The 27,166-nt window shown below is 41.4% G+C and overlaps 1 protein-coding gene across 2 annotated transcripts; it reads right to left on the reverse strand.

Moving 5' to 3' along the window:
* Nucleotides 1-99: 99 nt before the first annotated feature.
* Nucleotides 100-26,479, reverse strand: dvl2 (dishevelled segment polarity protein 2). 2 transcript variants are annotated; one of them, XM_038731531.1, is made up of 16 exons: nt 25,947-26,479; nt 19,304-19,373; nt 16,097-16,251; nt 12,554-12,663; nt 12,171-12,300; nt 10,693-10,783; nt 10,445-10,514; nt 10,018-10,157; nt 9,440-9,516; nt 8,611-8,678; nt 8,392-8,526; nt 7,823-7,954; nt 5,443-5,619; nt 4,836-5,060; nt 2,896-2,940; nt 100-1,835 (listed from the first exon to the last, which is right to left on the reverse strand). In XM_038731531.1, exons 1-16 carry the CDS (start codon nt 26,105-26,107, stop codon nt 1,276-1,278), a joined length of 2,346 nt encoding a protein of 781 aa, XP_038587459.1. In that variant the 5' UTR covers nt 26,108-26,479; the 3' UTR covers nt 100-1,275. The 2 variants fall into 2 exon arrangements, with proteins under 2 accessions (XP_038587459.1, XP_038587460.1); XM_038731532.1 differs by lacking the exon at nt 2,896-2,940 and having other exon boundaries at nt 1,276-1,835; nt 25,947-26,107.
* Between the last annotated feature and the right edge of the window lie 687 nt (nt 26,480-27,166).

The raw sequence follows: 27,166 nt of genomic DNA on the forward strand, positions 1-27,166 counted from the left end.
CAACACAGTCTAGTTCTGAGGCAAAGCATGTGAAGGAGTGAGAAGGTTCATGTTCACAATCTGACTTTTAAATCCCGTCTTAAAATAATTAAGTCGGAGCAGTATGTAAGTATCAAATTTATTCTCAAATACACAAACAAAAAGGTGTTGATATGAAATCAAACAATGTGACACTGTCAATGTCATTCTTTTTAGAAATGTCAAATCTTCATTTAGCACCTTTAATAGTTCGGTTACACATGATTTATATAGTCACTCATACAAAAATGAAATGGGTGAATAATGCAAGTCAGTAAAAATAAGCATGGGGAGCTGGGGCATTTGGATCACAGTTCTTAAAGATATACACTGTACGTAATCAAAAAGTACCGGTTTCAATTTCTCGTCTTTTCAGCTATGAGTACCGTTAAGCCTCTACAGTCCCACACTGAAAACTCACTCGCAATGAGAGTCATTTCACGGCTAGGCCAAGACAGTGATTACTAAAGACAAGTTCACCTGACATTTTTGGACCTATTTTCTTTTCACATTCGAGCTCGCTGCTCTGTAGTGTTTGCATTTTACACGGGAGTAGTAGATATATACACAGAGAGGTTCATTGTCAAACAATGCTAGAACAAGAGGAGTTATTTTATGTACCTGGAGTGTGAAAAAGTCTCTAAAAATGCCAACAGTTAAGGCACTCAAAATGCTCCTGCGCTGCCACGGAATCTGGCAGGATGATCCAGATATGTTTACAAGATTGTATCCGTTTTCAAGTACAGTGTACCTGGTGTAAAACTGCAGTCTGTGCGCTTCCTGCATGGACAGCACTGACGTAAGTAGCTAGTTTGTGGAGGTGCATCCCCTCCTAAAATATTATATTTCTGTTTTGAGGACTGCAAAAAACGAGACTGCTGAGCAGCTCTGATAGGCACTCTAAATATTGTATTGAGAGTTTGCTTTTTGAGAAAAAACAAACTCATTACTGAGATAAGTAGGTTGAACTGGTCTTTCCGCATTTAGGATTAAAAATGTTATGTAGTGGATTTGAATGAGAGAAACTAGACTTCGTAGACATACAGTCAGACCATATCCCACTTTAATTGTGTTTTAATTTTGTCTTGTTTTCTTTGTCAATCTTAAACCCTGTTCTCACCAAATTTGTAACAAGTGCCTTCAATCCAATCGGCCCTTGTGAGCTCAAAAAGCTACCACCATATCCTCGTCAAAACAAGTGGGAACCGTGCACTAACTTCACATGAATGGTCACTCAACACCAAGATAGGGGAAAAACTACATGACATCCACAAAGAACTCGCTGGGGTTCCCCATGGCCAGGTGGAACGACTGACGCGACGCAGTCAGCTCTGGGGGTACGGAGCCTAGGTCACGGGTGGGCGGGGCGCCAGGAGGCCCCCCGGGAGTGGAGGAAGGGGGCGGTGGTAGAGCCGGGTGCATGGCTGTGGCCATTTGCTGCGTGTGAGGAAGAGCGTGGGCGGCTGCCATGGCCGCATGTGGGTGCTGGGGTACCATCATCACCATCATGGGGTTGTAAGGCAGGATGCCCGGAGGGTAGGGAGACATGTGGGGCGGCTGGGGCATGCGGTGATGATGCGAGCGCTGGGAGGAGGCGTGGCTGTGCTCGCTGGGGGCGGCTGAACCGTGGCCACGCCTCAGGCTGCTGCGGGTGGAGTATTCTGATTCGCTGCCGCTGCCGGAGCGCGAGTCAGCCCCGCCACCTTCCCCACCTCCGCCTGAGGGGGATTTCTCCCCTCCACCCACGGTGCTGCCGGGACCTTTAGTGCTGCGGCGTCGCTCGCCCTCGCTTCTCGTCGATCCGCTGCTTCGGCTCCCTGAGGGCGGAAAGGAAATGTTGTTAGATAAGACGTAAACAGGGGAACGAAAACATCGGCGCCGCTACGGCCGAACAACGTGTTTGGTGGGTGTGTCGGAGGTGTGGCATGATCAGTAGAGACGTGTGTAGAAACCACTCCCCACAGTTTTTCCACTCAATCTCACTCGACTGACATGTTCTAATATTTTGCACAGCAAGAGCAGTAACTGTAACACAGAGGGATTTTGAACTATTTCAAGCAAAAGAACAAAAAAAAAAAAAAGGGCCTTCTCAGCCGCCACAGTGGCAACGCTTGCATTACTGAACAGTGTATTCAACGGACCACGTTTCCATTTAAATAAACATTTTGCTATGTTGCATCGGAGCTGAATTTCACCTCAGGTCTAAACAGCTAAGCTAGCATTAATTTGCACACCTAAAAGAGAGAGAGTGTAGGAAACCAGCGTGACAGGTGAGTGTTCCCATATCGCTTATCCCCAATGGTTACAAATCACCTACCTCACTGTGACTCACTTTCCATCGCATGGCATGCCTTTTTAAATCGTTTCCCTATTTTTCTAGCTGCATTTATATAAATATTTTGTAAATATTCCTTTACTTTTAAACAGATGCTGCACAGCAAGAAAACAAATCCTACACGCTCTCCCCGACACAACATCCATGGTTGCTTATAGTTTGTTTTCTTGGTTTGATTTTCTGACAGCGTGGCTCATGAATGCAATGCTTTTGGCAGCCGACTCTCAAATCTCAGATGTCAGAGCGTCCCTCTAGAAAATGTTTTAAAAAGAGCACAAAAGGAGTCTGTTTCACAAGCAAGAAAACCTCATGAAAAATCCCGCTGACATTTGTAACGACGCTAATAACTAAAAGGAGCAGGGCCTTTCTCAACAGTACAACTACATGGTTCGCTTCATGTCTAGATAAGGGCAGTTATTTGAAAAACAAGAGGACACAAAGTTTTTAAAACAGCAGAAAATACAGATAAAAAAAAAAAATGGGAAAATGATTTTAGAAGAGAGCGTTTAGTACATGTTATGGATATGGACAAAACAAAGTACCTGTGCTGCCGCTCTGATGAATTTTCATGAGAGCTGTAGGTTTTTCTGTAAAAAAGTAATCATTGTTTAACTACAGAATGTGGAAAATTAACCAGGACAGTAAGAAAAGTCTAATTTCTTTCCAGAAAGACTGAGGAAAGAAGTGCTGCGTTACAGAGACTAGACAGGAAGTGATGTAATGACCTCGGCTCTGTCTTAGAGGACTCATAAAAGTGAAGCAACAGAGGCTGACATATTTGTTTGGGTTTTTGTCCCTCACGACTCCTAAACCCCTGGATCGTACAATTCCCATAATGCAGCTCAACAGTGTGTTCAACGAATAAGCCCGATGCCGTCATCCAGAGCCACAGAAGACATTTAAAAAAACGTTTCATAGGTTGTGGCGAGTTAACTGAACTTCATGAGAAAAGTTGGCGGAGTGCCCCTTTAAACAAGGGAAACATTACAATGCCACCAGGGCTTGACATTATCGTCCGCCAACCCGCCAAATGTGGGTGGATTTCAGCCATGGCGGTAACACAGTCACTGCCACTATCCACTTTGGCGTGTTGAAAAATTGTAGTCTTTTCAAACTGCATCTGAAATAACAAAAGAATTGCAATCTGACATTACAACTCCCATGAGTACTACCTGCACATAGTGTTTGCTCATTGGTCCATTCATCAAGCCTATTGTCTTGACCGACAACACTGTAAACAAGTTGACGCTGTGGAGATTAAACTAGCGGACTGGCCGTCGGACTGAGGGCTGTTTTATCCTGCTGTTAATAATCAACTTAACCAGCGGCAGCGATAGCAAGCTTTCTTAATAGCAGGAGAATCCACACAACAGGTGTGCCAAATATGACACCCAGACTTTTGTCAAACGAGAATAAAAGTTGAATCTGTCACAGGTCAGCCACAGTCCCTCAGACCTGTAGACAGTCAGCGTCCATTCTTGTTTTAACCTGATGGTATGACCTCTGTCATCACACGCGACTGGTCAAAAGCATACACACACACATCAACACAGCGTTAAGTGAGTGAGTGGAGAAAAAAATTCAAAGGAGAACGAGCGAAAGCGAAAAGTCAGGAGGGAAAGTGCTGTTAAATGCTGTAAAATTACAGATAGCTTCATGATTAAGGGACATGGTGGTGTTTAAAAAAAGAAAATACCATAAACTACCAGCAGGGCGGCCCTTACATCACATCATATCGTCATATCACAACTAGGCCATCTTTCCAGAGTTGATTCTATGTTGTAAAAGACCTGTATCCTCATTTCAGGTGGAAGGATCTCCAGTTACTCAGAGCTTCATGATGATCAGAAATGCAGATGCAAAACAAACAACCCAAAAGTGCACAAAACTGATAAGTTGCCTTAATTGAGGATTTTTTCTTATTCAAAAATAATTTGTTATTCTTTGCTCTTGTTTCCAATGCAGATCATTTTCTACTCTGTATTACAGTATTTACTGCTGTTATAAATAAAGTGTTTCTGGGAAAAAATAAATCTGTTTAGCTTTTCAATTAATATTTTACACCCACGTAGCACTTTCATTTTATACAATAAGAAGCTACTCTTATGTGTTTATCCTAATAGATTACATGTTTTCAAAAAAAAGGAGCTTTACACACAACCTTCTCAGAGCTAATGAAAATATTAGTATATTATATAGTACATTTTAGCACACCATATTCAAATTTTATCATATAAACGTAATTTCCCAACAACAAAAATGTGGCTAGCTTTGAACGGTGCCTACAGAAGAATGAATTAGAGAAACCAATCCACAAAGTTATGGCATGCTTTGTAAAATGATCAGCAGCGATACTAAACATCCATGATTTTTAGTTAGTTGGCTGGTGTGTGCGAACCAGGCCGCATGGTCCTTTAATGATGCTCTAACTCTTTTCTCACATTTCTCTGCAGGGTGAAATCTGATCACCGTCGGTGCTCACCTTCGCTGTGCTGGCTGCCGGTGCTGCCGGGGGCGTAGCTGTAGCTGGTAAGCTCGTGGTACGGAGGTGGCTGGCTGGAGAAGGGATGTGTGGGGTAGGGCTGATATGGGAAGGTGTGCATCATGGGCCACGGGGAGGCCCCAGGGAGGGGCAGGGGGGCCAAAGTGTCTTGGTCTGAGGCCCCGCTGGAGCCGTCATTGTCATTCAAGGACAGGTTGGCCATGTCTGGGTGGGGATAAGAGGAAGGAGATGAACAATGGAACGACCAAATTGTTTACAGAGTGAGATAAGGCTAAACAAACGGAACAAATTATACTACTGCTGCAGATACAAAAAGTTTCAGATGGACTCATTTACAAACAATCGTCTTTATCGTTGTTTTGCAGCTTGTAGACAGATTGTTGTTTTTTTTCTTCTTCTAAGTGCTTTCTGGAAAGTTTAGAGATGGCAGGACATTAAAGAAATCCCTCCATAACTGAAATGTCACAAATTTGACCCTTACAAACCACCAGCGTGCCACAAAAAGGCATGTGTGCAAATGTGATTAGGCGTAACATTCACGCAGACTGACCCAAGTCAGTCTTTGATGTCAGCGTTTGTTACTCACAGTTCTCACAGTCGCTTAAATCTCCGAAGACATAGTAACACTGTTCGGAGAAGGTGATCTTGTTGACGGTGTGCCGGATAAAGCCGGCCTTCAGCAGGTTGCTGGCGTACTTCCTGGCTTCACGGCGGTCCTGGAATCCCTCAATGTGGTGGAAGAGCCACTCCACTACGTCTGAGCCTGGTGGTGGATGCATGACGTGTAAAAATGAGAAAAGACAAATTAATTCATCTCAAAGGGTGTTTTTGTGACAAAGATGCCCAGTATACACAAATAAAGAATGTATACTATCTATACACACACAAAGTAAACTGAGATAAATATGAAGTTATATTAAACAAAAGGTTATAAATAGGAATAAACAGCAGAAGACTGTGCATGAGTTTAAGGTATGTAGATTCAAATCAAAATAAAAAATCCTGAGGGCTGGAAAATAAAAACACAATGATAATTATCAAGATATAAATTTCCTCAATAACAAACAATATAACAAATGTTTAATAAATGTTTGATATAATTAATTTGAATCACAAACACATTAACACTTAATTTTTCTATAAAGATATTTATGATGTTGAGGAAAAGGGACTGAAAATAAACTTTACTTCATTTTGCTCCTGCATATACATTATAAAAAGATTTTTATCATAATAGTTTTCAGTGTTCTACCTCAGATTTGTAAAGTGATCCACTGTTTGGCATCAAGTGTTTGTTCAGACCATAAAGAAAAGTTTAAAACCAAGATGAACCATCTGGTTTCTTCTAATTTGACCCTGGAGCAAAAATCAGCCATTAAACATTTATCGTGATAATTATCGATATCAAATGACATGAAGTCTTTTATCTTTGTAACATTGTTGGCCATATCGCCCAGACTAATAGTGACCACGCAGTGCGATTACAACAGCAGAGAGCAACAAATGCATAATATATATTTACACATAATGATTTAGGATTGCGATTCGATTATAATGGAACAAATGGCACATGGTAAATCCACATCTGTCCACTGCAGAGACTCTATCCAACTCCTATAATAGTTCAGTGTATAGTAGCCTATACTGTTAGTATAACGTTATTACTATATTCATTATAATTTCATACAATAGTATACTATTTTTCCACTAGTTGATTATTATATCTTACAGCTGTTTCATTTCTGTGGGTTGTTTTTTAAAATGTAATCCTTGTAAAAGTAAAATGGTTCTACAAGGTCTTAAATTTGTTAATGCCAAGTAATGAACTTCATAATATTATCATCGTTATTATCATAAATTGTTCAACATTGTAAAGTTTGCTGTAGCACGTCAAACTTTTTTTAATGTCCCGCCCCATCCAGGCTGGGATTGGTCGACGGCAATATGTCTGTCACAAAGCGACCAGCCCACCGGCATTTCTCTCGATGCTCCGGTGGCGATTCGGGATATGTTTTGAACGATTAGTGGCGGGGCGAGAGGGGGGTTAACGGTAGGCTGTTGTCTGAAAAGTTATTGGCACGCTGCTCATGAATCATTTTTTTCATTGCACCTAACGTTATCCGTTTCAGAGGCACATGCGAGATCCCGGTGTGGGCGGGGATAATGAGCTGACTGCAGCGCAGAGACGAGAGTGTCACACACACTTTCTGTTTTCTTAAATCGCACCCTTTTTGCGGTTATGTAATCAATTGCGATTAGATTAATCGTGCAGCTAAAAATGATGAAAGCAGTATTTTAAGATACCAGCATTATTCCTATATAGTGAGTGGCTGTTTAGTGTTTTGTTCCCAGAACAGGATTCCAACAAAATACTTTAATTATGTTGTGGCAACACAAAGTCTGAGTGAAGTCCGTGCAGACCTTCCTGAGGGGGAATTTAGGAATACCTAAATCAGAAATACCTTTTTAAAGACACTGCTAACTCCAGCCGTATTTACTGCAGGGAAAGCGTGACTTTCTCCTCCCCCTGTAGAGATCCACTCAAAACAAAAATCTTTTTTAGGCTTTGGAGAATTAGTGAGAGTAGTACTGGCGGCTTGTCCCACCAAGTATCTGTTAATGCAATTCAGCAGTTCAACTCTCAACGCCTGATTATCTGTAAGCTTTTACTATATTATGATGAAATGCAAGTTGAATAAGAAACTAAATTTTTATTTCAAAAAGCACACAAAGCAGTTTGCCTAATGACACCTTGTGATTCGGTTGCAGGTGATTCCAATTTAACAGATGTTTTCAGTCAGAACAGGCACTCAAGTTTGTACTTTAGGGTTTTTTTTCCCCCTTACCACAAGTCACGCAGTTTTAATTCTGAGAACATAATGCCTGCCCTGTGAAGCCCTGTGAGGCACAGAAAGTTCATGAAAATAATGTAATTTTTTTGCCTCGCCTCCGCTCTTTAGGCTTACCGAGGAAAGCGTTGGGGATGGTGATTTTAAGCCACATGCGGTCCCTGACCTCCAGACCAGACTCTGGTGAGGCCATGGCCTTGGCAACCGATGCCATGTCAGAGTGCAGTGATAAGTTGAAGTCATCAAAACCTGGAGAAAGACAGGAGAGCATTTTAGGGAAGCTGAAGAAGTATAGACAAGCAAGGATAAATAAAAGAATGAATGAGAAGTGAAATTTGAACTGGGTCAAAACAATGAGGAAGGCAGCGTTAAGATCAGAGGCAGCAAAGCAGCAGGCATCATTAATCACATTACATAACAACAGCGACAAAGAGAGCAGAAAGGCCGATGTGAAAGATGATTCTTGTGCAACGTCATTGAAAGATGGAAGGAGACCATAACAGGAAAAAGATGCCTTACAATAATGACCATCATTCAGGCGTTGAATATCAGACGGACAAAGAAACCAGGGATGGCTTAAAAGTGGAGGGTATAGTTTTATGAGAGGATGAAATAACTGAGAATAAAAGGAGAGGTGAGTTACAGAAAGGGAAGATGGTTAGGGAGACACTGGAAGAGGCTCTCACGTTCAGTCTCAGTGACGGAGGAGGAAGAGGTGATGGTGCTGAGGGAGGAGCTGCCTGGGAAGGCGGGGTAGGCCCCGGTCATAGCCACCGAGTGGCTCACCCACGCCGCTGGGTCAATGGGTCGGATGGGTTCATCTGCACAGGCGGAGAAGAGATTAGGAGACAGTCACTGACCCTAACCCCCACAGCCAAACATGACAGAAAGGCTTCTGTACTTACTGCGAGGCAGAGTGAAGTAGCCCTGAGGAGAAGGGTCCCAGCACTTAGCCACTGTCAAGATGATGGGCCTGGCAAACGCCACAAGAAGAAGAAATCATCAGCATTGTTGACCACTTTTTTTTTATTTTATTTTATACTTTGTTTATTGTGATAATATAGATACACAGTGTGAAATATATCCAACGAGGGTTAAAATGAAGGGCAACTGGACTTGGTTGAAGATACTGGAAGACGTTTCGTCCCTTATCCAAAGGACTTCTTCAGTTCTGACTGACTGGCAGGGAAACTCAGCTATTTAACCTCAGTGGGGTCGTTATCCCGGGTCATCGATACCGCTGGTTCGTTAGTGTTCCTTGTTGCTGTGACGACAGTCGTTACAGTCGTTGAGACTACCTGTGGCCAAGACTGAACGACCATCGTTGGTATCTTCACCTGAGGCCAAGAGGTTACGTTTGTTGAGTTTCCTGGGAAACACTAACGTACCAGCGGTATTGATGACCCGGGATAACGACCCCACTGAGGTTAAATAGCTGAGTTTCCCTGCCAGTCAGTCAGAACTGAAGAAGTCCTTTGGATGAGGGACGAAACGTCTTCCAGTAGCTTCAACCAAGTCCAGTTGCCCTTCATTTTAACCTTCGTTGGATAACTATGACCTGGATGACTGAGAATCTTCACAGACAGTGTGAAATATAAAAAGGCACTTGTACAATAAACACACTATTTAAAAGGAAAAATAGATCCTTGAGAACAGGTTGGTTAAAGTTGTTGACCACTTCTGTACAGACAGAACTTGAACAATACCATCTAAAATAGGAAAACAGCAGCTCACCCTGGCTTGTGTACGATCTCCCTCAGCACCCGCACTGCATCGTCGTTACTCATATTCTCAAAGTTGATGTCATTTACCTTGGAGGGTGTTAAAGCACAAGAAAAATATTTCAATTAGTCTTACGTTGTAATAAACTGACGATCTTTAGGTTTCAGAGTGTTGGTGGGACAAAACAAGCTATTTGATAACATCACCCTGGGCTTCAGGGTGCATTTTTCACCATTTTGTGTCATTTTATACACCAAGAAGTTTATCAACTAATCGAGAAAATAATTTGTAGATTAAATGCTAAATAATAATAAATAATCCTCTGTTGCAGTTGTACACATGAGAACTGCTTAATCAGTCGTATAAATCGGTGATTATTTGAGTGAGTGGGGAAAAAAAAACAACAACAAAAAACTGTCGACACATTAAACCGACAAAATAAATTAATTGAGCAAACACTGAGCTGTTCCTAAAAACCCACTGGGAACACTCCCGAAATGAAAAGCTACACCAGTATTCACAAACCAACACAGTCATTTAAAAGATAAACACTCCCTTCGCACCAGGATTAAGGCTTTATTCTTCCTCACCTGCAGCAGCATGTCACCAGGTTCGATGCGTCCGTCTGCAGCCACAGCTCCTCCCTTCATGATGGAGCCGATGTAGATGCCTCCGTCTCCTCTTTCGTTGCTCTGGCCCACAATGCTGATGCCCAAGAAGTTGTACTTCTCTGTATTGTTGACAAATCAGAATAGCGTCACTACGCACACATTTAGCAAACAAGAAAAGTGTGGGGCAGTACGTCTCGGCTGTATAACGTCTGTATAAAAATCATTGCAGGTTTAACAATATTTTTAACAAAAGCCTACTTAAACTCTGCAAAGTGATGTTAATGAAATTCCACAAGACACATGCTCTCTGATATTTTGTTGTACATGATCAAAAGTTTAACATTTCCTTAGTACTTCCAGGAAACACTGAGGTTCAAAGACAAGAATAGATCAGGAGTTTACGGACCCATGTTGAGAGTGACGGTGATGATGTTTAAGGACATAGTGGAGTCTGTCACGCTGCTGAAGGATGACGCCTGGAGTTGAAAACCACAAAGTGACCACTTGAGATTTGCTTACAAATGCTGACTGAAATACTCAAAGGCTCTCTAAACACTTGATTTAGCAAAGAATAGCAGAAAGCAATCACAGTGACACAGTAAACAAAAGATGTGAGAAGATGTAAGGCAGAAAAGATAACTTAATAGCACATACCCTCTCCAAGCGTGGGGGGCGCTGTTTCCTGCGTCGACGATGCCGTTTCAGAAGCCTGGAAGCCGTGCTCTGCTCTGTTGCACTGCTGAACCTACGAGTTCAAGGGTCAACAAAAGGGTGAGAGATCAGACGAGAAACATGCTGTCACAAACCTTTAATAGGGTTAACTTCTGTCTACCCTTTTGTGTTGCTTTTTGTGTCTGAAACACACAAAAAGCTTAACAGGGAAGCTAATTTAGAAAGGTTTATTTTCTACTCTCACATTCATCCTGGTGTTTCAAAACTCATATTAGCTCAAGATTAAGCTAGGCCTTCTCTACAGATCAAAATCATGCCTATCCACTAGAGCTAGAAAATACCTGGTGACGGCAACCTTCCCACCCACACTAGATTATGGTGATCTGATATCCATGAGTGCTTCTGCCCAATGTCTGCAGAAATAGAGGTTGTGTATCATTGTGCATTGAGTTTTTTCTCTGGCTGTAGTTAACAGACTCAGCATTGTACCCTTTACTATAAAGCTCTATGGCCCTCTCTCTGTGCAAGAAGGTATACTGTGTTTTATCTATAAGGCACTTCTTGGACTAGCTCCTACCTACCTGAGCATGATTAAGAACTCAAGGCCATTACGATGACGCTCTAAGGACGTCCTACAATTGTTGGTTCATTGAGTCTGAACAGAACGAGGTAAAAAGAGAAAAGCCTGAAAACCTTCTGCAGAACTGACTGACTTTATTTCTTATTGACAGTTTGTTTCAAATCTGAAGGATATGGTGAATATTGGTCAGTTTCTTTGTTTATAAAATAGTATTTTGCCTTATTTAGTGAATTAAGAGGCTTGTGTTTGTTTATTTATGTGTAACTGCTGTCTTTTATACGTTTAAAACTTCTCCTTCATGTTCTTTTATGCTGCGTCTTGGCCAAATCTAAATAGACAGCAGCAACGCAGACAAACAATAAAATAAAACAGAAAAGTAAACATGCCAAAATAAAAACCCCGCAAGGCAGACGATCAAGTTGGAGACACGAAAAGCCCAGAAACACTCAGCTATTTTAATCTCATTAGCATCATCTTTTAATATTGTAATATTGTCTTCTCTTCTCTTACTGTAGAAATTACAACTAAAACATATCATATTCCATGGTTATTGTTTATTGTTCATATGTTATTGTTTATTACTTAGAAAGTTAGTTGGGCTGTGACTGTATGGAGAGGAGAAGCAGAAGTGTAAATACAAATAATAGAAAAACTAAAGACTGAGTATAAAGTAAAGTGGAGGAGTGGATCCAGCTGACTTTAACATTAACTACGCTCAACTGTTGCAGAATTATTCATGCTCTTTCTTAATTTGATGTTTTGATACACACACATATTTCCAATCACACCCATGTTACTAGTGTGGGATACATAAAATGCAGGTGTCTGAATTCTTAGTGAACAATCTTTCTCAGCTAACCCTCTTTCATCACTCCCTCACCTGCTCATGGTGTCGTCGTCCTCCGAGTCACAGAAACTGGTGGTTTCCAGCTCGCTGCTCATCACTGTACTGGAGCTCTCGTATCCCGCCAGGTGGCGCTCAAGCCGAGTCTGGCCGTTCATACGAGGCCCTGGAACACCAAAGAAGAAGCCCCAAAAGACGAGAGGGAAGATATTCAATTTTCATGTTTGCTCAAGTTGATGTTTGCTTTCTTTTACTTTTTTTTTGTAGAGATCATAAACATTCCTGACTTCTCAGCATTTCTGGATAACATCACGATCCATTCATTGTTTAGATGTTGGGAGCGTGCCAAATCTTCATGGCACATAGTCATAAATAAAAGAGCATTTTTTCCATCAGTGTTGGGATCTGCCATTTCTCACCGTGTTGCTCCATGCTCTCTCTGTGCCGAGGCCTCTCTCTCCTGAAGGAAACTACAGACTCTGTCTCGGTCTGGTCGTCCAAGGTCTCCACGCTGCCTGTAGCATTGGGGCTGTAAAAGAAGAAGCGCGGCAGCATGTAAACATTTGATCTAACTGTTTAATGTTATGATTTTAGCAAAGCGATAAGCATCTTTCCCCCTACTCAACACCTGTAAACAGACTTTGATGTGTAAAATCAGAGGAGCTCCCCTTAAAAAGTAAATTATTTTACTTTCTACTTCTACGAACGTCTAGTAGACTTTTAAAGAACTCAAATGATTCAGTAATGCCAACAATTGACAATTACTAACTCAATCTGGAGTTTCATAAGTCACGTTGATTATCTGGCAGCTCAACAGTTTTGGAAAAAGTTAAAACATTTTTCTTTTACCCTTTGACAAAAACATACATTTGGCAGGGTTGTCTGTCTTTCTTCCATTAAAGAAAAACTTTATTTATCCTTTTTTATTTATGTGGCAATTAGTAAGTACGTTTATGCAGCAGAGCACACGCACAAACACACATGTGACACAATACAAATGCAATACAAATATGTAATACAATGCAAACACTGGATAAAATACACAATCGATAGTTTGAATGCTATAAAAACAAGTATATGCTACACTTAAAAATATGATCCAGTTACACTTCAATCTAGTTTTTGACTTAAGATAATAAGATCTGGTATTATGAGATCACATTACATCGTATCCAGAAAATTTCCTCTCCCATATCTGCACTTACATCTTCACAGAGAAGATCAGATGACAGGAGGAACTTTGCTGTATGATACCTGACATTTCTGTAGTTCTGTTTGATTTAATCTCCTCTCTCACGTAATGTCAAATAAACTAAATCAACTAAAAGCACTAAATCAAATCTCATGCATGTCTGAAGTCTCCCATCAGACTGAATGCAGCACTTAACATGAGGACTGTCGGTTGTATCTCAACAACATGCTCAGTCTTCTGCAGGAATGTCCGTTTGTTTGTTGTTCAGAGGAAAGATAAAAAAAGAAAAAAGAAAAAAAAAAAAGAATCCAAAGCCTGATTTAGAAAATGTTTGTAGTCCATGTGCAGAAATTGAGCTTTTATTTTAATTTTGTAATGTCCCCCTTTCAGCAATTTCGTTTACAGAGGAGCCAATGAATTTCAAATACAACAAGTACAAAGGTTAACTGTACAGCCCGACTGATTTTTCAGTATGGATCTATTAGATTGATCTTTTAAAAGAATTGCGACCAAGAAAGTAAGCAGAACATTTTAAAGTGTAAAAATCAACATGTCAGTGGTGGACAAACTATGTAATGGTGACAGTGTTTCTAAATGCGCTCAACCCTAGTTTAGTATTTCTTTATAGGAATTTCTCGTTTATTATTCGCTGATATTAAAGAGATACCAACATCTCTGCAATCATCTCATTTCAGCCAATATATCTCTCTAGTTAAAAGCATAGTTACTTTTGTCAGTCACATGTCACCAAATCCATCTAAAGATAAGAGCAAGAAGCAGCCACGGGACCAACCCCATCACATCCACAGCTGGTAAACAGGCCAACATGCATGTAGCAACAAGAAAAAACCCGAGTAATCCTACGTGAGGCAGCAGACTTCAGTACCATGCGCACACTGAAAAATGTGCTGATTACATAGATAGACAGAGAAAGTCTTGTGGTTCACGATCAAAGCAAAGATGAATAAAGAGAGCGGTTTTCTTCAGACGGCCACAGAGAGCCTCCAATTTGAATTACATTTAATTTTCCAGTATGAGCGATGGTGTTGATCCAGCTCCAAATACAGCATGGGAAGAAATAAGTAGCGCGGTTAATACGCCCACGGCTGCAAACCGCACATTTAGTGAGGTTGAAAAAGAAATTGTTTAATTTGACACTGGATTCAAAAACCTGCTGCAGCCACGGGGGACGGACAAGACGACGTCAAGAATGAGAAATGACTGAGAGTGCTGCAGCTGTAATGGGAGGTTTCATTGGCGGGTGTGAACTCCAATTGGCCCCTAAACCAAACTAAAGATAATTTACTTCTCGAGGAGCTGAGAGCGATGATAAGAAGTTACACAAATTATAGATACTTTGTTTGTTTTGGACACAACTGGGCCTGTTCAAATTACAGTAATGGTTTCCTCATATTTTAGTAGGATAACATGGATGCTACAGGATGAAGAAAAGTCTGTTTAGAGGATCTTTATTTCTTTCTGAAAATGTGTGTGACTAGACTTCTTTGTGGCTTCACACTTTAAAGCTGCCATAATCACTATTTTTATATGAACACTGGATCAAATTGCTACGTGTAATGTGAAGGGGATAGTTTGTCGTGACAAACCCACAGAGTTATCACCCAACTCTGCAGGTACCTTTGTCTCAACACAAGGGGTTTTAGCTTTTTTTTAAGCTCATTGTTTAGGTTTTACATCCTTTACAAACTTTACACTGAAAGTTTGGTTCAATCTTAACTGTCTCGTTAGCGTCATTTCAATGCTCTGTTAAACTCACTATAAGCTTCCTGCCCAGCACTTAACAGGAGATAAACATAGTTAGCAACTAGCTGGTTAACATAGTGGAGCGTTTGCTTCAGGAGATGGTGGAGACCAGATCAGAGCTAAATGGAGAGTGAATATTGGATTTACATTGATTAGGTTGCTGAAATGAACGCTGCTTCGTGTCTGCTGGATGTGTGAATACGCAACTGTTAACCTGTTTGCATTTGAACTTAATATGCCATCAATAGGTGCAACTGCTGTCGCCAGAGTCAGAAAACTGCAGTCGCCTTCCTCCTGTGAGGTTTTAATGTCATGTCACTTGGTGACTTTTTACAGCGCCTGTGAGTCGTAAAACATTTCTAAACAGCATGCCTTACGTTAATTCAAGCTTAACTCACGTTAGGTCAGCGCTCTGATGTACTGCTTGAAGTCAAACACACAAACTGTTGCGTTTACATCGCGTCGCACTGCCCCAAAGTGGCCAGACAATCATTGCAAGTTTAAAAATACTTTAAACGAAAGCTAACTTACTACTTTAAGCCTACTTTAACTCTGCAAAAAGTGATGTTAATGACATTCCATGAGACACGTGCTCTCTGATGTTTTTTTTTTCTTTTATAGCTTTAAAAAGCAAGAAAAATCTAAGTGTTAAAACATGTTTATGTGTAAGAACATTATAAAAATCAAGTCAGTGTGTCTAATGTACTGAAAGCTGCTCCCAGAACCGGTCACGTTAATAACAAGGGCGGCCCCAGGTAATATCAGGTTCTAATGAGCTGCAGTATTCTTGCCACTCTTGTTGCAACCTGATCCTGGGAGTGTATGAGATATTCAGGGAAATATACAGTATATACATCACAGCTATGGGAGAAGCACAAGTGTTTGTTGAGTTTTAAATTGCTGGCGTACTGTGCAGCTTTTGAGAAGGTTCTTGTCCATGTGATGCACCTCTTCAGGTAAATATACAGTACTGTAAATCAAATGAGTGTGTGTGTGCTTTGCTTACTGGAAAGAGGGCGGTCTGGAGTCCCCGATGCCCCCAGTCCTCTCTACAGGTGGGGGTGGGAGTGGCGGAGGAGGGGGCGAAGGCTGGGCTGTTGTTTCCGCAGGGGGGACCACTGCCACCGGGGGCTCTGCTGCGGGAGTGTCCGACGAAACCAACTGAAAAGGGGGAGAGAAAAAGAAAAGATGACAAGACAATGTAAAAGATGGAGAGTCGGGATGAAAACGAGCAGCACAAAACAAGTGGTACAAATCAAGAGAGGGTAGAGAGAAGAGAGGGTGAGAAAACAAGAGGAATGAGACTAGGAGTACGAAGGAGGTGGAAGGCAGAGAGAGGATAAACGGCTAAGATGTCAAATACTTTGACACACAAGCACTGTACTCTTTTCAGATGGACGTCTCAAGGGCATACTGAAACGCTATCCTACACTTAACCTGTCTCTCTTCATTATACAACAAAAGTGCCTACAAGTGCGCACCCCCCCCAATAATTAGGATGAATGCTATCCAGCATCCAATTACCTCAACCATAAAAACGCACACAGGAAGGGAATAAGATGTATTTAAGACCGGTTTACTAAAAAACACATACGGGCATACTGGGCTAAAATATTAAACAGAATAAAGTATTTTAATGCTGGAAACAGGGCTGAACAATTAGTTTTAACCAAATCACAATATGGCCTACTGAATTTTAAATTAAATATTGTCGTGCTGCAGAGATGTCCTGGCCTACACATCATATTCTACAGACTTAAGAAAACATCTTTGTTTGGGACAAAACGTGCAAAAATCACACTGCCGGGGCTCCAGAGTCACACCAATTTGGTCAGTTCGGTGCGACTACATTTTTTCTGTGCCGCACTGGTGCAACTAACATTTCGAGGGACAAATTTTGGTCGACCACATCTCTATCTGTGTGTACTTCCTCCCAAAAGACACTCATAGAAGAAGGTGAGAGCCGATCAAAAGAAAAGAAGGGGTGCTCGACTGATACTCCTGCGGCAACTCTACCCTGATACACATGGCATTGGCAACGCACGCAGCCTCGCATTTATACCTGGCATTTTGCAATTACACTGGCCAATCTGCTGGTGAGCCGGCTAACTAGCCGTCCTCTAACCTGAATGGTGTTAAAATAATAATCGTGTGGCTCTCCTAGACTTTCCAACTGTATCCGAATGGATCAAATTCTAATAGTGAAACGGATTCATTTCACGGGGGTTGTGATGCTCAAAAGAAAGTATCCACTGTTTAGCAGCCGCTTGTTTGGCCACTAGTTAAACTGTCTTCAAAGCACAAAGCACTTCCTGGGAGCTTGGAGGATGCTACCAAGCCGACCAATCGTTGTTCTTGTGGTCTGCGTCGCCACAAGGTGTAGCTACATTTTTCGGTAAGTTCACATCAGGCACACTTTTCATCTTGTTCAGCACAGATCTGCACTTTTAAAGTTTGGTTTTTTTTGGCCATTTTTTGTTGAAACATTTCATGGGAAGTGACAAAAGGTTAGAATATACTGTTATTTTGCTAAAGGTGCTAGTCCAACTAATGCAAAAAGTCTAGAGCCCTGACTGTAATCATTTTAATATGTTTATCAATGAAAATGAGAATAAAGATGTAAAGTACTCTTTCCCTCTAATTTTGCAAATCATAACACAATATCAGTCTAAATAATCGCATTGAGTGAGTTTAGATAAACAGGGTTTGCATTCCTTTATAACCTTCATAACCTTTAAAATAATTCCACCAAATCATCAGCCTGTTCAGCCTGACGTTCACTCTCTTTACTGAGTCACTGCCAGTTCTTCTCCCCCCACTAATGGCTATGAAACACTCGTCTTCTGGGATCCCTCCATCCGTCTTGGCCTGCAGATCACATATCAGTCCCTCTGGTCTCTGAGCTTTGTTCGCCCCCTTTTAATGCCTTCCTTCGTTCTTATGCACTTAACAGATGCTTCAGCCTCAAACCTGCTTATCTGGGCCCAGTCGCGATGTTTTGTCTCTATTCAAATGTGACCTGTGGGGTGGGGCGCAACAACGGGGCCCTTCTGCTAGAGAAATGGAAAGTATGAAAGCTGTGCCTGGCGACTCACTGTACTGTAGCTGGTAACAAGCTGTGCTGTGTGTAGCTCGCCAGCTTGAGTATCGATTAACAAAACGAGAGAAACATTTGCCTTTGTCATTATTTTTCAGAAAGCAGAAAGCCATTTTGGGTCCACATGTTGCATCGTCGTCATAATGTGCAGTGCTGTTCGATTACGTCATGCATCTGCAGACTTCACCAATACAGTGACACGGCAACACTGACCATATAAGTCTGACTGGGAATCTTTTTTCTCATATCAAGTATATAAACTCAAGATTGACAAGGAGAGAGTTTCCACTTTCCAGTTATTTTACTCGTGTCAGGAATCTTAAGATAAAAAAATATCATGGCTGGTTGTCTGCAGAACTGCAATAACTCAAAATACAAAAAGTCATTGGTATAAAAAGGAACCTCCCTGGCCTGAAGAATGACAGTGATGGCTTCACTGCAACCAATGAGAACGGATTCATCTAAAGACAACATTGATATCAAGCCAGGACAGCAAGAAACAAACCACTTTGTAAAATGTAGATTTGAATAATAAGTGACATATATATCATGAAACAAGACTACTATAAAAGACATTTTAAATTTGTTGCGAATCAATTAAACAAATAAAAAAAGACAAAGTAATTGATATGAATGCAAAGCTTGAATTGAGCTAAACTACTAGTACATGTTACTGATGAAAGTGACTCAGACTGTGGCTAAAATCTTCCTCCTGGTCAGTCTGGTTCTGGTTTCACGCTCTTTCCAGGACATTTTTTCCCCCCTAAGATATTTTTTTTTACCAAACACTCGCCAAAGCACAAGAATAAACGACAAAAGAGTTGATTGTTGCAATACGATGTACAATCATGCAAACTCAGTGAATAATAACTGAATGACTTAATTTTACTGCTGCTCATTAGACGAGATCATTATCCTGAGGGAGGTCTGAGGGAATGCACAGAAAAGGAAAAGTGGTATTTGAAAACAGGCTCTGGCTGATGATGTTGGCTAAACGTCTTGACATTTTCACAGAAGTCTCACACAGTGAGGTCATTAACAGATTTGGAGTGGTGGTCACCAATCTGGATAACTCCCACTCTCACGTTTATTTAAAACAGGTTTCTTATTTCTTACCCATGACACCACTCTGCCGTTGAAACATGGCAACTTGGCACTGTCATCAGAAATCTCTTCCTTCACCACCCTGAAACACAGAGAGCCAGAGTGAGGTTGAGGAGTTATAAATTGTTCTACCTTCATAACATTATGGCACGGTGTGTAGTGTCTGGATGGTGCAGCTGGGTGGAGGAATGAGGGCAGAACACAACACCAAGGTTTTAGTCAACTGCAGGGGGATTAAATGGTTTACATTACTTACACATTACATAGAATAAATTAGGATATGAAAACAACATGGCTGAACTAAATCAAACGTTAGCTTGTGTTATCTCACATCAACACAACAGCAGTAAATTCACTCAAAACTAATTTCACCCGAAAGTCATAGTAATAATGTAACCTATGTGATTTTAGGCTTTTGTATATAAAATGTCCAGAATCAAAGTCCTTTAAAAGGGTACAACGTGTAAGACAAACAGAATGTGAAGGAATAATAGCTCTATATATTCTGCTTCAGAGATATTTACTGAAGTTACCATGCTAACCAGCTAGCCCCTGACCCATCCCGTGTACCGTGCCTTCAACTGTCTCAAGCAAACACTTTTTACAAGCAACGTATTTTAAGACTTTTAATAATTATATGATTGAAGAAAATGACAATTATCATGTTTAATCAAACACAACATAAAAGCTAATATGTTAAAATCAGTTACATCATAACATCAGTATGTTTAAAATCAGATCAAATATAACAGAAGCAGTTTTCATTTATAGTACACAGGGTTGTGAGTGTTGTGTAGTTTGTTATATGTTCCAGTAATATTTGTTGAAGCACGTCACGTGACACATAAGCTCCGTTTGAGACTGAAAACATCAAAAACTGATATAATGTTTACACAAACGTAGATCTTTCCCTGTTTTTGAACCATTTAAAAATGAGTAAATCATGCAATTCTTGCACAAGGTGAAAAGCTGCTCCCTATTTGTTTGGAGCATGTGGCCAAAAATCACACATTGTACCTTTAATACTGAGTATCTGCTGATTCCTAAATATAAACACATGAGGTCTCGGTTCAAAACTACTAAGTTTGAACGCTTAAAGCTGATGATACACAGGGCAACTTTTTGAGCAATGTTGCTGGGCAATCTTGCTGGAGGCAAGTCCGACTATGTTTTGAACGATAGCGGCGGGGCGGGTGGCGGGGGAAGGGGATTACGGTAGTAATCTTTACTCATTACCACTGACGGCAACGTTGGCCCGAGTACGATTGCTCTAAAAGTTGCTCCGTGTATCATCAGCTTTACACTTGATCTGATTATGAACAAAAGAGTAACAGGAAGAAAGCGACTCCTGAAACTGACGTGATGTAATCTGCTACTCTCTTAAGAGTTGTTGGAATTATAGAAACACTCGGGAATCGCAGACACACTCGCAACGCGATCACGATAGTTTGCCCAGGATGCTGATCATCTGACCATACAGGCCATTCCTAATCCTAATACAACACATAACGATATCTGTGCAAGACCTTTTCAACTATCCCTACATTCAATCCTTGTCTGTCTATCAAGGTAAACAACACTTAATAATTTTTAATTAAATTTAATTTATTTTTTTGCAATGTTTTTGACAGGCTAGTTTAGCACAACAGTCTAACTGCAGAGAGAGAAACTGACAGCATAAAGTCGCTAATCTGCCTGTCAGCTAGCACCGGTGGGTGTCCACCAGTGGATTTACCATAAAGGCTTTAATACGTGTGCACTACAAATTTAGGTGCGGCTAGCTTAATCGCCTTCTCACAAACGAGTGACAGAAACAGACCGTTAACGTTACTGTAGTTACCTCAAAATAATAGTGGTTGTCTCGAGTGTGTGAGCATGCAAGCTTACAGCAGCACAGAGCAGCGCCCACAAAACACAAGGTCTGAAATGTTATGAGATCTGTAAAAATATTTTCGGTTCATTTTGAAACTGTGGCGGAGTAAATTAGACTGTGGCGGGCCGCCATGGTCTCATTAATTAACGGCCAACACTGGGCTGGTGACCAGCTACAAACCAGGCTAAAGGGAATTATTATTATAGTCTAAAACTTGGTTGGTGGAACCAACTATGGTTCGGAGCAGTGGATCTAGAAAGGTAACACATGCACCCAATGGAAATGAGGAAGTGGATCTCTCAATAAACATTTGGCATGTAAACCGATGAAGGTGCTACCTGGTTTTAGTACATTGAGCTTTCCTAAAGATAAAGTTATCCCCCCTGATAACGGATATGTGAGCATCAGAGTTTAGCGAATATGTGAATTTTGCCAATCTCATGTCTGAACTCTAAATATATTCACACAGCAGCAGGCTCTAGTAATGGAGAGCAACGCTGCAACACTGGCAAGCTGAGGTGGACGAAGCACAGCAGAGAAACCAAAGGATCTGCCCCAACCCTGGATACTAAGGATTGGCTCAGGACGTCTCAATTTTTATACGTGACAAAGAAAGCATGTAAATTAATATATAATATATATAACATCACCAGAGCATTGTACAGCAGAATTTATTACTTTTTGTGGAAACTATTGAGAAACTGTGTATAGATAAAATAATGTGTCTGTTTTTGGTTAATCCAGTGAATTAAATATCCAACAAACCAAAGAACTTCCTCACATTTCGGCCACAATTTGTGTAACAATCAAATATTGCCATGAAGAAGACCTGTTCATTGATTTGCAGCTTTGGCCCAAACACTTGTTGATAAAATGTCTCATGGTATATCATGATGTCAACCTGCAAGCTTTTGGACTTCTGTTCATGTTTCCCCAGATTATTTTCTCTAAACTATAACTTGAGGAAATTTGCCGTTTTGGCTTAAAAGTATTTTATCCTTCGTGACTTCAAATGTCTCATTTAATTAACCCAATTTAATTCATTTTATCTTAATGTGACTTTGCAGTTTTGTACGTGATTCCACTAACCATTACAAGCGGTCACTCATTCGGCTTCAAAGTGAACCCTCAAAACAAATTCCACTTGTAATGAAAAGTACAATTATAATCACAGGGATTATACTCTGTTCGAATCGTATTACCAAAACACCTCCCAAGCCATTAAGACTTAGCCTCGCAGATATCAAAAGGAAAAAGAACAAACAACCTTAATTTGCTTCCTCCGGCAAGTGACAAACGCTGCGGCAATGAGCTAAAACGCACACACACGCTCCTACTGGGTTTGAGCCTCCTTGCAAATTTGACACAACCTGGTCAATTAAATATGAATGAAAATCCAATACACATAACAATAACTTCTCAGCCCAGTGTCCGCACGGCACAAAGCTCCTTAAAGGCCGTCCAGCCATTCTTCCTCCTCCGTACTCGCCCTCCATATTTGTCAGAAAGGCAAACATTCGGCTTCAGCTGTGTAATTTCCCCCCCAGCGGCCTGCCACCATGTTATTACAGTAGTTTGCTGAGGACAGGGGCTGGGCACAAGTGCTACAGAGAGGACACTTGACTGCTCCAGCTCCTTGAAAAGTTTTTCGTTTTCCCAGCGTCATCTGCCAGTGTGCCTCCTCTTTATGTGTGTGAGACTTGGTCAGGCTCCAGTGGGCTTTCGTAAGCAGCTGTTGAGAGCTGGTTTTGCGGGTGAGTGTTAGCATACGGCCAGATTGTTGTGGGCACTGTTGCAGGAAGACATTTGAGAGCTCGGTGTGTGTGTGTGTGTGTGGCTACTGAATGTTAGTTAACAAACGATCTTTTTCCTCCATCTGATTTGTTTAACTGTTCGCCCCTCACGCGCTGCGGGAAACTGCAGCTCGGCAGTAGATGAACAGATGCAACATTCTTCTCCAGAGAGTGTAATTGTCTTCATTCCTCTGCCCTCCAAACAAACAAGCGACTACAGTCGAGTCATTTCACACACACACACACACACACACACACACTCCTTAATGCCTCAAATAATCCACAAACCACCCTGAAATATGCAGAGTCCTGAACCTGGCGTTTTTCACCCCCACTTCCCTTTTTTCCAGTCCCTTGCTACCATTAAATTCCTCACACTCAACACAGCATCCTTTCTAACAATGAATCTCACTTGTACGGCTCCCTGATCCCCTTAGCAGCAGATGCACAGAGAGGAATATCTAATAACTCTGAGCGAACACCACCCCTCTCTTTCTCCCCTTCCTTCTCCCCGTGGACGCCCCCAGACACCCGGCAAATGGCCTCAGTCCAGCCCCAGGTTTCCAGCACCGGCCCTGCTCCACTCCACGGATCTCCCCCCACTGCCACACACACAGCTCTGGCCGACAGCTGGCCTCATACCAGGGCAAACGAAAACACACACTATTACACACTCCTATCCTGGGTCGGAGAGGTGGTGGTGGTGGTGGGGGGAGTTCCCTGCTTTGATTGGACAGCTGACTCTGAGCTATGTTTGAAATTTTTCATCTGAACTCAGTTGGAGATATTTAAATGAGGGTGCGTGTGACGCCAAGCTGCACAATTTAGGTTATGAACAGGGAATTTTTGTTGCCATACTCTTTTGAAAATAACTTTCCTTGCTGTGCTGAGAGGGTTTGAGTGGGCGGGTCTTTTGAGATGAAGCCTGTTTGCCTCTGGAAAAACACAAAACATTGTGTGTTCGCTTACAAGCGTGCAGGGTTTTAAAATCATGTCCTGTTTGGTTACACAAACACTTAATTGGACTGCTAACTTGGAAATTACACTGCCGTTGTGGCAAGCCTAGTCTTAACAGAGACCATTAGAGTATAAAGAGGAGGGCTCTACAGATATTACTGCGCCCGTAGAATTAGCAGGCAACAGCTTTTCAGTTATTATATACACATCTGGCTAAAACGATGTGGATCTACCTGAATGATCTTTTTGGAGGATGTAGTCTGTGGTGCTGTTGAATTGTTTTGCATTATATGAGAGGTCTTCCTGTTTTATGGCCCACCCTCGTAGTTAAACAATATCGAGCTGAAACAACTTGTCGATTAAGCAGTATTTTGATAACCCATTAATGGTTTAAATTGTTTTTTAGCTCCTCAAATGTGAGGATTGCTGCTTTTCCTCTGTTTTATATCTTTGTTAACTCACAGAATTTCACTAATATTTGAGTGTAGTACGTTGAACAGAACATGTTTTTAGACGTCACTTTGGGCTCTGGGACCTTGAAGGCAATAATCGGTAGATTCATCTGGAAGGAAACGAATCATGAGTTGCAGCTCTAAAGTATTTTACTGTGAAATCCCAGAGGCCACGCACTCAATTTAATTAATTTACACAAGAAATGAGTCTGCAAACGGTCAGAAATATGGCAGAAGCCAAGTTCCCAGAGCACCAAGTGGCGTCATAACGTTGCTTTCATAGTGTGACCAAGCATCATTTATGGCCATATAACGTGATAAAAAAAAGAAAGCAGCTGACCCAATTTTGGAAACTGCATTTTTAACTTGGTAAATAACTAAAACAACCAACAAAGCAGCAATCGACACATTTTTGTGCATGAGCTAATCTAACTTGGCTAATCCTTTCAACAATCCAACACACCAGATGTTGAATATTTTTAATGGCATTTACTGCAGATTTAAACAAAGGAAATCTCTAAACAAGTCAGGATTATTGTTGCCGCTATTAAAATTCAAAAGATCTGCATCCGAGGGGCAGCCGTAGCCTGCCAGCTCTGTCGCGGCCTTATGAAAAACCATCTCATCCATTTAATCTTGGTGTTTGAGTTGATACTGAAGCTTCCTTGGCACAAGCTCCGGTGGTGCCATCCAAAGAGGAAAAGAGGCAAGTGGCCCGGCCTTAATACTAGACTCATCCAAGACTACAATGCATTTAACAGAAGCCCTGAGGGTCTCACTGGGTGAATAAACCACAAACATGCATTCCTGTGCAGGAAAATGCACAGCAGCCACACAGGGGAAGAAGGGGGGAAAAAATTGATAGAGGAGAGGAGACAGCTCTTTTCTGGAGGAGCGGGTTGGGAGAAAGGGGAGAGGAAGCCGGGGAATGAAAAGGATGGCTGGCAGGCCAAAGTGTTAAAGAGGGGGAGACAAAACCCTGGCTTCAGTCTCGAAAGAAAGAAAAGGCGAGGATTTCACCAGATGATGGACTGAAGGAGGGAGGGAGAGATGAGGATTAGGGCAAAGAAAAGCAGCAGGGATGGGGAATGCCTCCTCATTGTAATGATGATGTTTTCTGAGAAATGTCCCAGCCTTCATACCCGTAGTATTTATAGAACCACTTGGATATTCATCACCACTCATTACAACTTTGCAGTTGCTGATTAGGGGATGTGTTGGCTGAATGGCGACCTGGCAGGTTTTATTCAAGTGTATTATCCCTCTAATATAAGTACCCTGTGACGAATAAACGACAGTCGGTCACAAGATAGGATTGCATGAAATTCATTAAAGATGGCTATTTTTTCTTTTTTCTTTAATTAAACAAGCATTTGTTGGTGTTAACTTATCCTAAATCAGTGCTCCTCCACTCAGAAAACAATGGCACATTAAAGGATTGCTTTGCAGCGTTTTACAACTTTAGTAACGAGCATAAACTTTTCTTGTATCCTTACTACCTTTTGGACGTTTCTTTATCACTCCTCATTTTGCATGCAAACCACAAAGCTCATCCCTGCATAAGAAATAAAAAAGCTCACCCGAAGTCCTGGTCCATAGACTTGAAGAAGAACTTGTAGTTTGGCTTGTTCAAGACCTGTTTAAAATCCAGCAAAGTGATATTTTCGGCAGCAATAGGTATTTTCACCAAATACGGCGTCTCCTCTTCGTCGATGTGATAAATTATTTTGGTTTCTGCCATCCTTACGGTTGCTTTTTTTCCCTCCAACCCCCAAGCTGGGAGTCACCACAAGAAACACACTATGAGGCGAGGTAGCGTTAACTTTGTTGGGTAGTTAGCTAGCGGCGGAGCTAGCTAGGTGGCTAACGAGACGGCAGAGGTGAAACGATGATGGCCACTGAGATTTTTCAGTCCGAGCCAGAGGACGTAAAGCGTCGTTGCCCTGCTCACAAGCTCGCTCTCCGACTTCAGGGAAGCAAAACACTCGCATTCCCGCTGCTACCGAGGGGCGAAACACGACGGACACGCTACATTCACACGACCTAACTACCAACAACTTTTCCCCCAACAAAAACATACAGGGGAGGGGGTCTGAAAAACTTTTCTCCACTTTCTGCGAGCCAACGCGGCGTGTGACGCAATCACGTACCCCCCTTTTCCCTACGTAGTCTCCCAAACCCCCTCCACCCCCCAGCATGTTCATTATGTTGCAGTGTTAAGTATTAAAAAACTTGTTATACACGAATAATCAGCAGTACAGCCACAACTAATATACGGTAATAACACCAAGTTTCATGCAGTATTTATTGAGGAATATTATTGGTTTGATGTTGTTTTTAAATTAATGGGTAATTATTTCCAGTGTTATGTTATTCAAGTTGGCTAACTGGGATGAGAGCACTGTAATTCCCATGGTTTCATGGATTAATACATTGAACCTTGAGTCAGATAAACCACTGAGGGGAAAGAAATTAATCATCAGGAGAAAAATACTAGTGATGTAAAATAAAGTACTTTATTTTTCTGTCAAACTGATATAATGTTATAAGCTTTATGTTTTAAGTATTACTGCTGTTTATACTTTTGTTAAATGGGAGCTAATCACTCGACTGGATTTTTAAAACTCTGACAATGCCTCATACCTCATTAGGAGCTTTAAAACATTTTTAACTACAGCTTTCAGATAAATGCAATGAAGTAAAAAGTACAATAGAGTAGGTCAGGGCAAACTGAGCAACTGCCTCGGGGGCCCCAGACCCTTAGAAGCCCCGTAGGCCTATGTTCAATGTGACTTAGTTG

The sequence above is a fragment of the Micropterus salmoides genome, unplaced genomic scaffold, assembly GCF_014851395.1.
Source record: "Micropterus salmoides isolate LMB-PRFRI ecotype aquatic unplaced genomic scaffold, ASM1485139v1 Ms_hic_scaffold_2, whole genome shotgun sequence".
NCBI classification, from domain to species: Eukaryota; Metazoa; Chordata; class Actinopteri; order Centrarchiformes; family Centrarchidae; genus Micropterus; species Micropterus salmoides.

What these genes read in the sequence shown, in the direction of transcription:
- dvl2 (XM_038731531.1), bottom strand. Translation starts at nt 26,107, where the DNA reads ATGGCAGAAACCAAAATAATTTATCACATCGACGAAGAGGAGACGCCG. An exon ending in CACCGTCACTCTCAACATGG is followed by an intron (nt 10,158 to 10,444) that starts GTCCGTAAACTC and finishes TCAACAATACAG; the next exon opens with AGAAGTACAACTTCTTGGGC. An exon ending in CTCCGTCACTGAGACTGAAC is followed by an intron (nt 7,955 to 8,391) that starts GTGAGAGCCTCT and finishes GTCTTTCTCCAG; the next exon opens with GTTTTGATGACTTCAACTTA.